The sequence below is a fragment of the Lingula anatina genome, chromosome 9, assembly GCF_051362555.1.
Source record: "Lingula anatina isolate TDL-2025a chromosome 9, LinAna3.0, whole genome shotgun sequence".
Lineage (NCBI taxonomy): Eukaryota > Metazoa > Brachiopoda > Lingulata > Lingulida > Lingulidae > Lingula > Lingula anatina.
In genome coordinates, this window is record NC_141775.1 from 1,491,095 (window position 1) to 1,505,123 (window position 14,029).

General features: G+C 39.2%; 2 protein-coding genes across 2 annotated transcripts; both read left to right on the forward strand.

The window, feature by feature from the left end:
* Positions 1–1,223: 1,223 nt before the first annotated feature.
* Positions 1,224–3,108, forward strand: LOC106161505 (acyl-coenzyme A thioesterase MBLAC2). The gene is made up of 2 exons (XM_013538474.3): positions 1,224–1,561; positions 1,890–3,108. The coding sequence occupies exons 1-2, from the start codon at positions 1,444–1,446 to the stop codon at positions 2,627–2,629; spliced, it is 858 nt and encodes a 285-aa protein (XP_013393928.2). The 5' UTR covers positions 1,224–1,443; the 3' UTR covers positions 2,630–3,108.
* A 548-nt stretch (positions 3,109–3,656) lies between these two features.
* On the forward strand, positions 3,657–13,764 carry LOC147759755 (modulator of apoptosis 1-like). Its single transcript, XM_086995091.1, has 2 exons — positions 3,657–8,903; positions 9,160–13,764. The coding sequence occupies exons 1-2, from the start codon at positions 7,912–7,914 to the stop codon at positions 9,176–9,178; spliced, it is 1,011 nt and encodes a 336-aa protein (XP_086851217.1). The 5' UTR covers positions 3,657–7,911; the 3' UTR covers positions 9,179–13,764.
* The last annotated feature ends 265 nt before the right edge of the window (positions 13,765–14,029 follow it).

Genomic DNA, 14,029 nt, shown 5'->3' on the forward strand with positions numbered 1-14,029 from the left:
GAGAAAATCACTCACAGCCAGTATTTTGGCTTTGAATGCAACCATACAGGGTCAGGTTTTGCCACTGAATGTGGATAATGCACCAAACTATTACCTCAAGATATAGCTGAATTCAGGTGTAATCGCCAGCTGAGTTTAATTGATTACAAACAAAATGTGTACACCAAAGAATTCTCAGTTCTTTTTCTAACGAGTCTTTAGTCATTGTGAAAGAAACCTTTGTATGAGGAACTTGTAATGAAGTATTGATAAACATTCTTTTGTTGTATTAATTCTTTGCAGTGATCAAATTTTATGGAGATTTGCAACCTTTATGATTTTCATAGGACAAAATACACTAGTATAACTGGGATTTTGCTGATGTGGAAGGGGGGGGCACAATTTGTTTACCTTTCTTTGCTTGGGAAATTAATAAATAATGGTTGAAGACGACAACTTTACTATTAGGTTTGGCCGAGTGGGTGAGTTCCTTCAAAGCATTGGGGGGGGGGGGGGGGGGGGATTCTCCTGGGTCCTTCACAGATATTATAATACATTCATAATTCTTTTACTGTATTATTACTTTTGGCAAAGTAGAAGATCTCAGTATTATAGGTTAGGTGCTTTAGAAATTCTATTTATAGAAATTATTTTGCAGGATAAACAAGTTATGGGACACTCATGTTGATAAGAAATACAATAAAAGGGAAAGAACAGGATAAGTGAAAAGTGTTTCATATTAATTTTATGTTTTAAAGTTTATCCCTGCATTTGTTGAACAACAGTTAATTCTATGTTTTCTGTCCAAGGGAAAATAGTATAATTTTATCTTACAATTGGTAAATAATAATAAAAAGTATACTAAAATTGTGAAACTGCGTCATTGTCTTTTTAGTTTGTAATTGAAATTTTAGTGAGGGGTTATGAAAACGCTGGATTTAGAGTTGAAGCTAATTTAGATAGTTTAATTGCATGGTTATTTCTTAATTAAAGCCGCTTATTTCCGAATGTGTCTTTAGTTATTTAAAAAAAAATGTTCATTTTTATGTTTATATATCCCATGTCAAAATTAAGTGGTTGGCAGAGACGGGGGTCACCCAGCGTCAAGACAGATCTACATGCGAGACTTAATGTCACATGATTGTAAAATAAACACCTTCCTAACATTAAAGAATGAAAGTAACCCGTCGTGCGTGTGTCAAGTAAATGCGCGGAGGAGAGGGGAAACTAATTAGTGGAAGGGCTGTCTTGGTTTTCGGTGTGTATCGATGACCATTATGTTCCCATCAAGATTCAAAGGACAAGGCAGAGAACTTGTTTTGCGTCCTCTTACTTTGCACAGAGTCAAAGAGTCCACCACCTCCAACTCTGTTCAAAGGTTGTAGCATCGTTATAATATAAGTTGAAAGTGCAAATTGTGTTTTCGTTAACAATGAAAATTGAACGTAGGGCCTGACGAGCGAAATGGACGAGGTTTCTTCCCCACTTTGGTTCAAAACTGAAGGCATACACGAAAACCTATATCGTACAACAGAACAATACTTCTTCGAAGGAAACCGGTGCAATATTTGGCTTGTCAAAGGTAAAGATCGAAACATAATCAATAGTGGTTTAGCCTCACTCAGCTTGCAATTTTGACAAATAATCTAATTCGAGCTCTGAAGCAACTTTTTACATTGTAACGTGCAAACTAGATTGCACTGAGAGTATCGGGGTTAATAATGCCATATCAGAACTCACTGACAAAAGACTAATTTCATGTTCAGAGATAAAACTCACCACTCCGCTATCAACTGTAACTGGAGGCAAGCAGAAAGATTGTATATTTAACTGGAAAACACTCTTTATATTCTCACTTTTTTTATCATATCATATCTGTCCATTTATTTATTTATTTTAATTTATTTCAGGCCCAGAAAGAGATGTCATTATCGACTCAGGACTGGGAGTGTGTGACCTTAAGCAACACCTCGAGAGCCTTCATCTCATTGATCCTCCACCAGGTGGCACCAGAGACTGCACACTTATCTGCACACATAACCATTTCGATCACAGCGGAGGAGCGCGCCATTTTGACAATGTGCTCATACACCAAAATGACCTTGATGGCCTACGCCAAGGTCGTCAAACTGAGACCCTTAATTACGTCAAAACAGCTCACTTTTATCGGACTCCATACCCTGGTTTTTCTGCTTGCAAATACGCTGTTCCCCCAACTGAATGTAAAAGTGTTCAGCATGGTGACCGCATTGAACTAGGTCAAGGTCATTACCTAGAGGTAATTCATGTTCCGGGGCACACCAAGGGAAGCATCATGATATTTTATCCAATGAGAGGCGAGCTTTTCAGCGGTGATTTTGTGTACGACTGTGGCCCTGGGAGCGGTCTGTTTGACTGGTTGCCCACGTCGTGTGTCACGGATTATGTGCAGAGTGCCAGGGACACGATCGACTGGTTAATGAATACTTCCTTAAAGGGCATTTATCCTGGGCACTTTCGCCCTTTCAAGCCACAGAGAATGAGGACTATATTGCAGGAGTATGTAGAAGCTAAAGATCAACTGGGGTCGAAATGTTGTGCCTCATGTTTACAAGCCACTACATGGGCTTTCTTTCTACTGGGCTGCTTTAGATGCTGTCCTTGCGGCTAACATTGACCTTGAATTAGATCGGTAACTGGCTTGGTAGTCCTATCATCAGGGATGTGGATGAGCCAGGCATAATTTATGCACACATCGTGGTTGGACTGTCCCTGGGCGTGGATGACTCTTTTTTTGCATAAAGCCTTTTCTCATAGATATTATTTTATTCTGTTATTATTAAAGTTATTTGCAATAACTAAACTTAAAAGACCTAGGCATTGACATAGATAATCATCAGGGTCCCCTACAATTTGGGGAAGTGGGGGATGCGCAGTGGCTGCCCATCAGCACCAACTGGTTAAGTTTCTACGCCAGCAAGGATGAGAATTCATTAACTATAGAAGGGCATTAGCTTAAACTATGATTTTATGGTGCTATTGTGAAGATACTAGTTGCAAACACAAACTTGTGATAAACAAGTCTCTCATCTTCTCGTTTGGCACTTTCTGAAAATAAAATGAGCCCTGGTAAATGCTTACCGAATCATCCCCAAATTTTTCACTTTTGCGCAATGAAATTGTGGTTTAAGCATTTACAGTCACAAACTCACACAGCTCCAAATCGCAAACGGCAATTTTCTTTACGAGACCAGAAAAGGCCGCTCCAGCAAAACAGTCAGTATTAGGGGCAAAAACGTTAAAAAAGTTGACAACATAAATAACTTATCACAAGCACAGCTTTCCATTACACCAACCGTTTATCAGCTTATCTACTCGTCCGGCACGTTCCTCATGAGCCGAAGATTGTCGCATTATAAAAAGAACTTGTAAGGGGCCTATGTATACAGACAGAGACCCGGATGAAAGCTGGCCATTTTTTTTTAATGTTTGTGTGAATGAAACGCTAAGTTTATGGCAACTAATTTTGCGTTTTGGTAGTTAATTCGTGGCTGGAGTTGTTAATTTGTGCTCCCACGGCCATTATCATATATGATGCCGGAATATTCTGGATGCGTTGTAAACTTTTATTATCTGTTCATCCGTAGCATAAAAACCAGGAGAGGGGTAAAAAAAAAACAGCCGCCAGGCAGACCAAATGCCCGCGGGTACGAGATTGCAGACTGGTCTGGTGATTTGAAAGAAAACGAAATTTACAAAATAAAAAGGGACTTGGTACTGAAATGTACATTATCGTTTTCAACTGTCTAGGAGATCATTCCCAGAGACTGTCGTACGAACTTTGGATCGAGCTATCTCCAAGGGGAATTTCGTTTAATTGCAATTAATTTTAGCGACTTAGATGTCTGTCGCACCTACTGAAGCTGATAGGGGGTATTTAACTATCGTTTAGCAGCTTTAGCAGGCGTGCCAGACGTCAAAGTCACTTAAGCTGAAAGCAATTTAGTGAGTAACCCCGTGGAGATGGGCCGATCCTGTTAGATCGATCTAGGGATGGGAGCCCAGACTAGAAGTGGCATGGAAGTCATTACACTTGGCAGTCGACTCCTGTTGACATCAGAGTGTGAAACAAACGAAGTGATTTTTAAAATTCAGATGTAGGGCTCGCTCTTACTAATAAATAGCAGGACAATGTACATGTACCATGGACTATAAATAGTATAAAGGTACGTGGAGTTGGTTAGAGAGTGATCTGATGGCTATTTCTATTATTATTATTATTATTATTATTATTATTATTATTATTATTTTTAATATTGATTGGACTTTAATGGCGTTTGGACCTAGTTTTGTTTTGTCGTCATGCAAGCGCAATTTATGTCTCGGTTGCGCCTCGATGCAGTGGACGGCTCGTATTGTAACTAGAACGTTTCAAATGGCCGACGTAACAGGAATGGAAGTCTGGGCTTAGTACAGGTTAGGGTTAGTCAGAGTATTGGGGTTAGTATATAGGTCGAATGTTACCTGTACAAAGTAAATGGGGCACGGACAACGGTTCCAGGGGGTCTTCCATTCTTGTTACACCGGTGTCACGTGTTCGGTCCGTTCTGTGTGAACCATCGGTCCTGACCGATTGTACACGCAGCAGACGCGTGCATGAGCCGTTCCGTGAATGATCCGTTGTTATTCACCTGTACTGTTTTATTCGGCTAGTTCGTTTCCTACCTCATTAAATATATACTATAATGGGGATATTTCTAGGTAAAGTTCATGTGTTAATATATTGATAATTTTGATAGAGAAACACAATCACAGAATTACAATTCGACGCATGGATGAACCTACCGTGGACGGACCGTTGTTAACAGCTATTGGCCTACTACAATGGTTTTACTAGGCTAGTGTGTTGGCCACCTGAGGGAAATTGCAGTAGAAGTGAACATCTTTAAGATATGAATACTTCTAAAGATTATGTTTGAATTTGCAGTATGCTCTCAACAGTGTACGTTTATTAAAGTCTAAGGATGTGTTGATGAGACGGACTGTACACGCCGGAAGTCTCAGATTTGCCTGCGCTTCGTGCGCATGAGCAGAACGGATGGTTCAAGCTCCGAACGATTCATGCCACACCGGTGCCACAGATTGAGGAGACCAGATTGATTTTTCACTTGATATCCACGGATATACTTGCCTAATATCCTCTTCGAGCCATGACCGTCTCATAAGGCTCACGGCTCGCTTGTCAATTTTTTCTTAAGTTCTGCATGACTTTTTGCTTGTGTAATAGGGTACATGTATTTCATGTATTCCCAGGTATAAATATATATATATGTAATAGTATATTGTAGCGTACATTGATATAAGTGCCTTATTATAAATAGCTCTTGTATATAAATATGTGATATGAATATGAATACTGGTGTTAGCGCCCTTTTTATGTCACGTGGGTCATGTGACCCTGGACTATAAAAGCGGTTGGCGCGTAATTCAAAGTGAGATACACCAGTGATCGGCTGTGTAGATAGTACGAATAAAGATTTTTCTAAAAGGACAATACATTTTTTGTCGTGCCTCGGTTACAAAAATGGCGCAGTCGACAGGATTACCAAATGCTCAGCAGTCAAATGTGACTTTCCTGGACTAAAATGTGGATCGTTTTTTCTTTCATTGAGATCGGATACACTTTTCTGATGAAGCCGTGAGCTCCGATCAAGCACAAAGTTGTACAGGTGAGCTCGTGACTTTCTTATGACAAAGTCAGAAATACGATTATATTCTGAGCATTAAATTAACTATTCGCCGATCTAAGATTATCACATCTTGGTGTATCGGAAATTGAGCTCCAAAATATCCACTTTGCGGACTTATAATAGTAAAGGTGGTTCTGAGAGGAGGTTCATCGATATCCTTCTCCGCTTCTCCATAGTGTGGAGCTACAATGAAAACTGACTTACAGACTGATCTCCGACAGATTGGTGATTCAGATACGATTTACCGGTATTACTTCCTGAGGTAATCCATGGTGATTCTGAGGTATAACTTTCCTGAAGTATTCTCTGATGATTCCAAGGTGCAACTTCCCGGGGTTATCCCCTGATGATTCCGAGGTGCGATTCTCCGTTGTGACTCCCTGCTGATTCCAGATGTGATTCTCCGATGCGATCCCCTGGTGATTCCCGATGCGATCCCCTTGTGTTACCGATGCGATCCCCTGGTGTTACTGATGTGCGAGTACATCTTCGTAATTCACCGGTCCATTATTGCGTGTGATGAGATCCACCACAGCGGAGGCCTTGTATTCATTCGGAGATAGTGGTCAATCAGAATTCAAGGACTTTCATGATCTAAACGGACAGTGACAATTGTAACTGTGTTCACTATATTATTTTGAAATCGGACTCTACGCATTTAATTCTTTCATTTCTGGATGTGTACAGGCATTAGTTAATTGCAGTGGACGGCGGAATTAAAGGAGGTCGAGCAGAAAGTGATAAGTATACACATTTTTTATCCCCATGTATTGTGTTGCTTTATATGTTTCGCTCATTGTATTACCTCCTGTCTAGTGATTGTGTTTGTGTGTGCCGTCTCATGTTATATTGACTTGGCCCTTATTTGTGCTTCTGTGTGTAACAGTTGCTCACCCAATAATTGATTGTTTGTGTGTTTAACCACTAGCATAATATTGGGTGTAATTTGTGCAAAGCTTCCGCTCTACCTGTATAATTGTGATTGTGCAGTTAGTATTCCTGTGAAGTGGTGTCCATTGTTTGTTGTAGTGTTTCAGTGACACGTCATTGTGATAACAATGCATTAGTGGCCGAATAACACTTGGATATAGTGATTGTAATTATTTGCATTACTAAATCAAGTCTAACAGCAACCATCCTACTTACCATGATGTGAATTATTTTGCGTTTAAACTGCATCTATCATTTAGTACTGGTTCGGTTGCATTTTATTTTCATTTTCATTGATTTCATTTGACATTTTTATTACATTGGTTACATTTTTTTTTGTTTTGTTATCTTAATAGAGGTAGATTTTTAGTTATTTTCATTTTGGTTAATCACTCATAGTTTGGATTATTAAGCTAATTTTTGATTTGTTTTAGTTGATACCCGATATTTTGGTTCAATAAGCCACTACCATCATAATATTTTTCTTTCTTCTATTTAATTAATTTGATACTAACTTGATTAGGGTTTGGTTTGAGAAGTAGTCCTTTATTTTTTAATAGAGGTAATACAGCTTTTCACGCTCGTTTGTGCATTCCCTATTTGAGTAGTTTAAGTTTGTTTCCCATTAATTATCTGTTTAATTTGATCATTTGTGCTAATTTCTTATTATTTAAATTTTGATCATTTAATTTTTCATTGACCCCATTTTTGACCCCGGCCTCCTTGTGTTTTACCTAGTGTTACTAAATCATTACCTTTGTGGACCTTCCTTCAAATTGGGTTATCATTATTGATTGATAAAATAGTTTCTTGATAAGCATAATTAATTCTAAATTGAATAAGTTAGATTTTTGTTCATTAATTGAGCTTACTTTAAGGCTATATTAATTGCAGTTCAATCAGTAGTGAATTAGATTTTAGAAGTAATTGATTGATGTAGATTATTAAATTAATCAATCAAGGTCAATTATTCAATTAATTGAGTATTAATTTTTTTTAATTATTTATCAATTATTATTATTATTTTTTTTTTTTTGTGAGCATTTTCCCATGATTTTTTGGTGAGCACTTGTGAATGCGAGTGGTGTAATTGAATTGACTGTTTTGTTTTATTTTGTGAGCATTTTCCCATGATTTTTGGTGAGCACTTGTGAATGCGAGTGGTGTAATTGCATTGACTGTTTTGTTTTATTTTGTGAGCATTTTCCCATGATTTTTGGTGAGCACTTGTGAATGCGAGTGGTGTGATTGCATTGATTGGTGATATCTCAACATGGATACCCATTTAAGAGAGCAATTACAGGCTCTAAGCCCAGAAGACAAAGCTGCGGTGTTGCAGTTACTCAGTCCCGAGTCCGAAAGCAGTAGATCTAATGCTTCCCATGAGCGCGACAGTGTTTCTCAACCACCTCGCGCTGCTCCACATGTGGGTGGGTATTCGCGTAAATTACGGCTATTTTCGGGAAGAAGTCCAACTCCACATGGAGAAGTTGATTTTGAAACGTGGATAATGCAATTAGAATCTATATTGGACGAAGGGTCAGATACTGAAAATTGTAGAATACTTAAGCAAAGTCTTTTAAGGCCGGCTCTGGACACTGTCAGAGAAGCTACCACTGCAACACAGGTTGTTGATATTTTAAAGAATGTATACGGGATAGTAATCGATGGTAAAGAACTCTTAGTGCAGTTTTTTATTAATTACCAAAAGGAAAAAGAAACACCATCACAATATTTACAGAGGTTGTACTTACAGGTGATGCAGGTTGTAGAAAGGGGTGGAATTGAAGTTAGAGAAGTCCCAGAGCATCTTTTACGACAATTTATTCGTGGGAGTTTTGATGAGGAGTTAATAAATAAACTTGATTTAGAAAAATTAACAGATCCTCCTAGTTTTGCCGAGTTACTTTTATTAGTGAGAAGAGAAGAAGCCAGACGAACGGAGAAGAGGTTACGTTTGGAAAAGAAGAAAGAAGCCAGAGTCCACTCCATGACGGTTTCAAAGGAATCTGAGGCAGCTAATGTCAAGATGATGGAGGAGTTACAAGCCAGAGTGGCCAAGTTAGAGGCTAAAGGTCAAGTGTGTGCACCTTCCACAGCGTCGCGGCCTGAGGTAAAGACTAAGGTAGAGAGAAAGGAGCGACGTGGTAAAAAGAGTATTTTTTGTTTTAAATGTGGGGAGGATGGCCATGTAGCAAATGGATGTGAGAAAACAGCGAATGCAGAGTTAGTTCAGAAGAAACTCCTTCAGAAGACTTTAAACAGGTAAAGGTGTCCAGGGAGGGATCACTGGAGACCAGTAAGAAAGAGGATCCCAAGAATACAATTCAAACAGATGATTCATTTCAAAAGTTATTACAAAATTTAGTGGGAAGCTCAAATGAGTCCGTTTCAATTGTAAATAATATTTGTACATATGCTTTGGTTGATTCTGGATCAATGGTTACTTGTGTAAGTGATTCTTTTATTCAGCAGCAGTTTCCTGATTTACCTAGGTATTCTGTTGATCAACTTCTTTTAGTGAAGGGACCCCAAGATGAAAACCTGCCCTACTCGTGTTATGTAGAATTGGAGATAGCTATTCCAGTGGATGGGACAGCACACGTGGTAGGTGTATTCCCTGTGCTGGTGGCCCCTGATACCGAATATAACCAACAAATTCCCATGTTGATAGGAACAAATGTTCTCGATAGGTTGTACAAACAACTGGAAAATAAATATCAGGGTAGAATACCAAATGATAAAATTTGTAAATCAGTCAGTTTAGCGTTACAAACTGTGAAATTGAGAAAAAGACATTTGGAAAAATCCCAAGGGGTGTATGGATTATTGAGAAATAAAGAGAAAATCGAAGTTGGTCCAAACCAATCAAAATTTGTTTGTTGTGTGTCACAGATAGTTATCCCAATTCCACGAACAATTGCAATGGTTCAAGATTGTGGAGTGGCAGAGTGTGGTGTGCATCACGAAGACGGGTTGCGCGTGACTCCAGGGGTGATTGATTTAAGTAATGGGAATTTTGAAATTGAGATTACTAACCATCAGTCAAAATCGGTGGTATTGCAGCCTGGGACCACAGTAGCCCGGATTTCTCAGGTTACCATGATGAATCCGTCAAGTGAACTCGATGATGAAAGTTTTATAAACCAGTTTAATTTACCGGCATCCGGGGAAGGAATTTCCCTGATCAAAGATTTGCTTTTGGAGCAGAAATCGGTGTTTGCTCAACACAAGTTGGATATTGGGAAAACGTCGGTTGTTAAACATGGAATTGAATTAACAGATAGCGTTCCGTTTAAAGACCGGTCGAGACGTATTCCTCCTGCACTGTATGAAGAAGTGAGAGAGTACTTGGATGAGATGAAGACTGCTGGTGTGATACGAGAATCTACTAGTCCATGGGCATCGAACGTAGTTCTGGTCAGGAAGAAAGACGGTTCTTTAAGGTTCTGTATCGATTATAGAAAATTAAACAACCGCACGGTACGAAACGCTCACCCATTACCGCGGATTGAAGAGACGCTAGATGCTCTAAAAGGGGCGGTTTGGTTTTCATCGTTAGATTTGTGTAGTGGCTATTGGCAAGTCGAGTTGAAAGAAGAAGACAAAGCAAAGACGGCATTCACAGTAGGACCGCTTGGATTTTATGAGTGTAACAGGATGGCGATGGGATTGACCAATAGTCCTGCAACGTTTCAGCATTTGATGGAAAGTGTGATTGGTGATTTGAATTTAAAAACCTGTATGATTTATCTTGATGATATTATCATTTTTTCAGGAGAATCCATTAGCGAACACGTTGCTCGAGTCAGAGAAGTATTGTGTCGATTAAAAAAAGCAGGGTTGAAGCTTAAGCCTTCAAAGTGTCAATTTTTACAACAGAGAATAAAGTATTTAGGGCACGTTGTTTCAAGTGCAGGCATTGAATGTGATTCAGAAAACATAAATTGTTTGAGACACTGGAAAACTCCTACTAACATTAAAGAGACACAAAGGTTTTTAGGTTTTGCTGGGTTTTACCGCAGATTTGTGAAAGACTTCGCGAAAATAGCAAAACCTCTCTACGAGCTGACCAAAGAAGAACAACGAAAGAAGGGAGCCGCCCATTGGGTATGGAAGGAGGAGCACCAGAAAGCATTCGAAACGCTTGTAGAAAAACTTACTAATCCTCCCATTTTATGCTATCCTGATTATACACTCCCCTTTGAATTGCACATTGATGCGAGTTCTAGTGGGTTAGGGGCAGTGTTATGTCAAAAGCAAGATGGTAACACACGTGTGGTAGCTTACGCTAGTCGGGCATTAAATCGCAATGAGCAAAATTATTGCTCAAACAAATTGGAATTTCTTGCGCTGAAGTGGGCGGTAACTCAAAAATTTCACGATTATTTGTATGGGCACAAATTTGTGGTTATTACAGACAATAATCCACTAACATACATTCTTACTACAGCTAAGTTAGACGCTGCAGGTCATCGGTGGTTGGCAAGTTTAGCCGCGTATGATTTTGAGTTAAGCTATCTGTCAGGTAAGTCCAATATTGACGCGGATGCCCTGTCACGATTACCTACTAGAAAGTGTCATTGTTCTTCACAGATTGTGAAAGACATGTGTAGTAATGATCACAGTGTAGGTTTGGATGTTGGTTATTCTGAAAATCTTCCTTTTCATCCTAAGTGTTTCCCCCAAGTAGCAGAGTGGGAAGATTTGAAAGTTGATTGGCAGGAAGAGCAAAGTCAGGATCCAGTGATTCAAAAGGTGAGAGAAGTTAAATTAAATTCAGACAATTTCAGAAACCTACCACGAACCGACAATATGAAACCTTTTAAGAGATCATGGAAGAAGCTGAAAGTGGTGGATGGTGTATTGTATCATGTCGATCATGCGGACAGAAAGAGGTTAGTGGTGCCTAGTGCATGGAGAGAGAAAGTTTTTACTTTAACTCATGATGAAATGGGACATCAAGGTAGGGATCGTACACTGTCAATTGTAAAACAACGGTTCTTCTGGCCAGGAATGGATCACTTTGTTAGCGAGAAATTAAAAATGTGTAGACCATGTAAATTGGGAAAAAGTCCACACTTACCCGAGAGCGCAACAATGGGGCATTTAGTTGCATCTCAACCCATGGAAATTGTGTGTATGGATTTCCTTAGTTTGGAAGAGTCCAAAGGTAGGGTAAGTAACATACTTGTGCTCACAGATGTTTTCACAAAATATGCATGGGCTATACCTACAAAAAATCAGTCAGCCTTAACAACTGCTAGAGTCTTATTTGACAATTTCATGATTCCCTATGGATTTCCTTTAAGATTTCACAGCGATCAGGGGCGCAACTTCGAATCAAAGGTAATCAAAGAGTTGTGTAAATTACTGGGAATAGAAAAATCCAGAACGACCCCCTATCACCCCATGGGAAACGGAGTTACGGAACGTTTTAACAGAACTTTAATAGGTATGATGCGTACACTCCATGATGACCAAAAACTTGACTGGAAAAGGTATGTACCTTCATTAGTTCACTCTTACAACTGCACGGTGCACGAGTCCACAGGCTTTAGTCCGTTCTACTTAATGTTCGGGAGGGCCCCCCGGCTTGCAGTAGACGTAATTTTTGGTCTGTACACGAAGGATGAGCACAAGGACTATGAAAGGTATATAAGTATGTTGAAAGAGAGATTGGAAACAGCATACAGCATTGCTAATGAGAGAGCAAAAGGGAAAAGGTCTAAAAACAAGCAAAGGTATGACAATCGGTGTAGAGGGGTAGTACCCGAGGTAGGGGATCGAGTTTTGTTAAAAAATGTAGGATTAAAAGGGAAACACAAATTGGCTAACAAATGGAGAAAAGAGGTATATGTGATTGTTGGTCAGAATGACTCTAATATACCAGTGTATATGATCAGGCAAGAAAATGGAAAAGGGGACATAAAAAATGTTCATAGGAATTTGCTTTTACCTTTGATTTTCCCCATGGATTTGCGGGAAGAGAAGATCACTAAGGTAAGTACCTGTAGACCCAGACACGAGAATGAATTTTCAGAGATAACAGAGGACTCTGATGATTCTTCTGGGGTACATTATGTTGTACGATATGGGTCTGAACAAATGATCCCTGATGAAGACGGTAGTAATGAAAGGGTTAGCGTAGAGGAGGAGGATCGAGAGGACGACAGTGAGCAAGAATCGCAAGTGGAAAGCGAAGGTGAAGATGTGCAGGAAAATGATACACCAGTCCAGCCTAGGCGGTCCACACGCACTAGACGACGTCCGCAGTGGATGGAAGAGGGGAATTATGTGTTTTCACAGATTGTACCAGAAAGACGGTCCACATCTGCGTCTAGGTTACTTGACATTTACCGTACATTCATTCAATCTAGTGAAAATATGTTTAAACAGATGGTGGAATTATTGAAGGAAAGTTGAAATTTAAATTATAACTTGTATTTTATGATTTATGTTAATTGATGATAATAAAAATGCTACAGCAATTGCACTGTTTTTAATTATTTTTCTCCCTAAACCCAAGTAATATTACTGCTTTTCCTTGTGAGAAAGGTTGCGTTTACTTGTGTGTTTGTACTGTGTGAACTCGGCGTACTCACATAAGATGGGAGTAATTTTAATCATTTTCCTCCATAAACCCAAGTAATAGTATTGCGTTTCCTTGTGAGAAAGGTTGCGTTTGCTTGTGTGTTTGTACTGTGTGAACTTGGAGTGCTCACATACGATGGGGGTAATGTGTTTTAATTTACTATAATTGTAATATTATTTTTTTTGTAATTTTCTCATCCACAGTTATTTTACAGTATAATCAATGGCGGGACGCCATTTAATTTTTGGGGGGCACATGTAATAGGGTACATGTATTTCATGTATTCCCAGGTATAAATATATATATATGTAATAGTATATTGTAGCGTACATTGATATAAGTGCCTTATTATAAATAGCTCTTGTATATAAATATGTGATATGAATATGAATACTGGTGTTAGCGCCCTTTTTATGTCACGTGGGTCATGTGACCCTGGACTATAAAAGCGGTTGGCGCGTAATTCAAAGTGAGATACACCAGTGATCGGCTGTGTAGATAGTACGAATAAAGATTTTTCTAAAAGGACAATACATTTTTTGTCGTGCCTCGGTTACACTTGGAATCACGGACACAAAACGCAACAAATGTCCGAGTTGGAGTCAAATTCATCACTTAACTGGCCTCCGGTAAAGATTTGCCCCTTAACATGTATGAGTAAAACATCGCAAGGGCAGTTAAGTGTTTGAGCCAATCAGAGGCTGTGGTTTAAGCCCTATACAGGGACAATACACGTCGCCGGGCTATACGTGAAAATTATTCGTACACTTTCTCTTTTGCGGCTCGACGATACACT

Bases quoted from the DNA above. Each gene is read 5' to 3' on its own strand.
- LOC106161505 (XM_013538474.3), top strand. From the start codon at position 1,444: ATGGACGAGGTTTCTTCCCCACTTTGGTTCAAAACTGAAGGCATACAC. The intron at 1,562-1,889 runs GTAAAGATCGAA...AATTTATTTCAG, and splicing joins CAATATTTGGCTTGTCAAAG to GCCCAGAAAGAGATGTCATT.
- LOC147759755 (XM_086995091.1), top strand. From the start codon at position 7,912: ATGGATACCCATTTAAGAGAGCAATTACAGGCTCTAAGCCCAGAAGAC.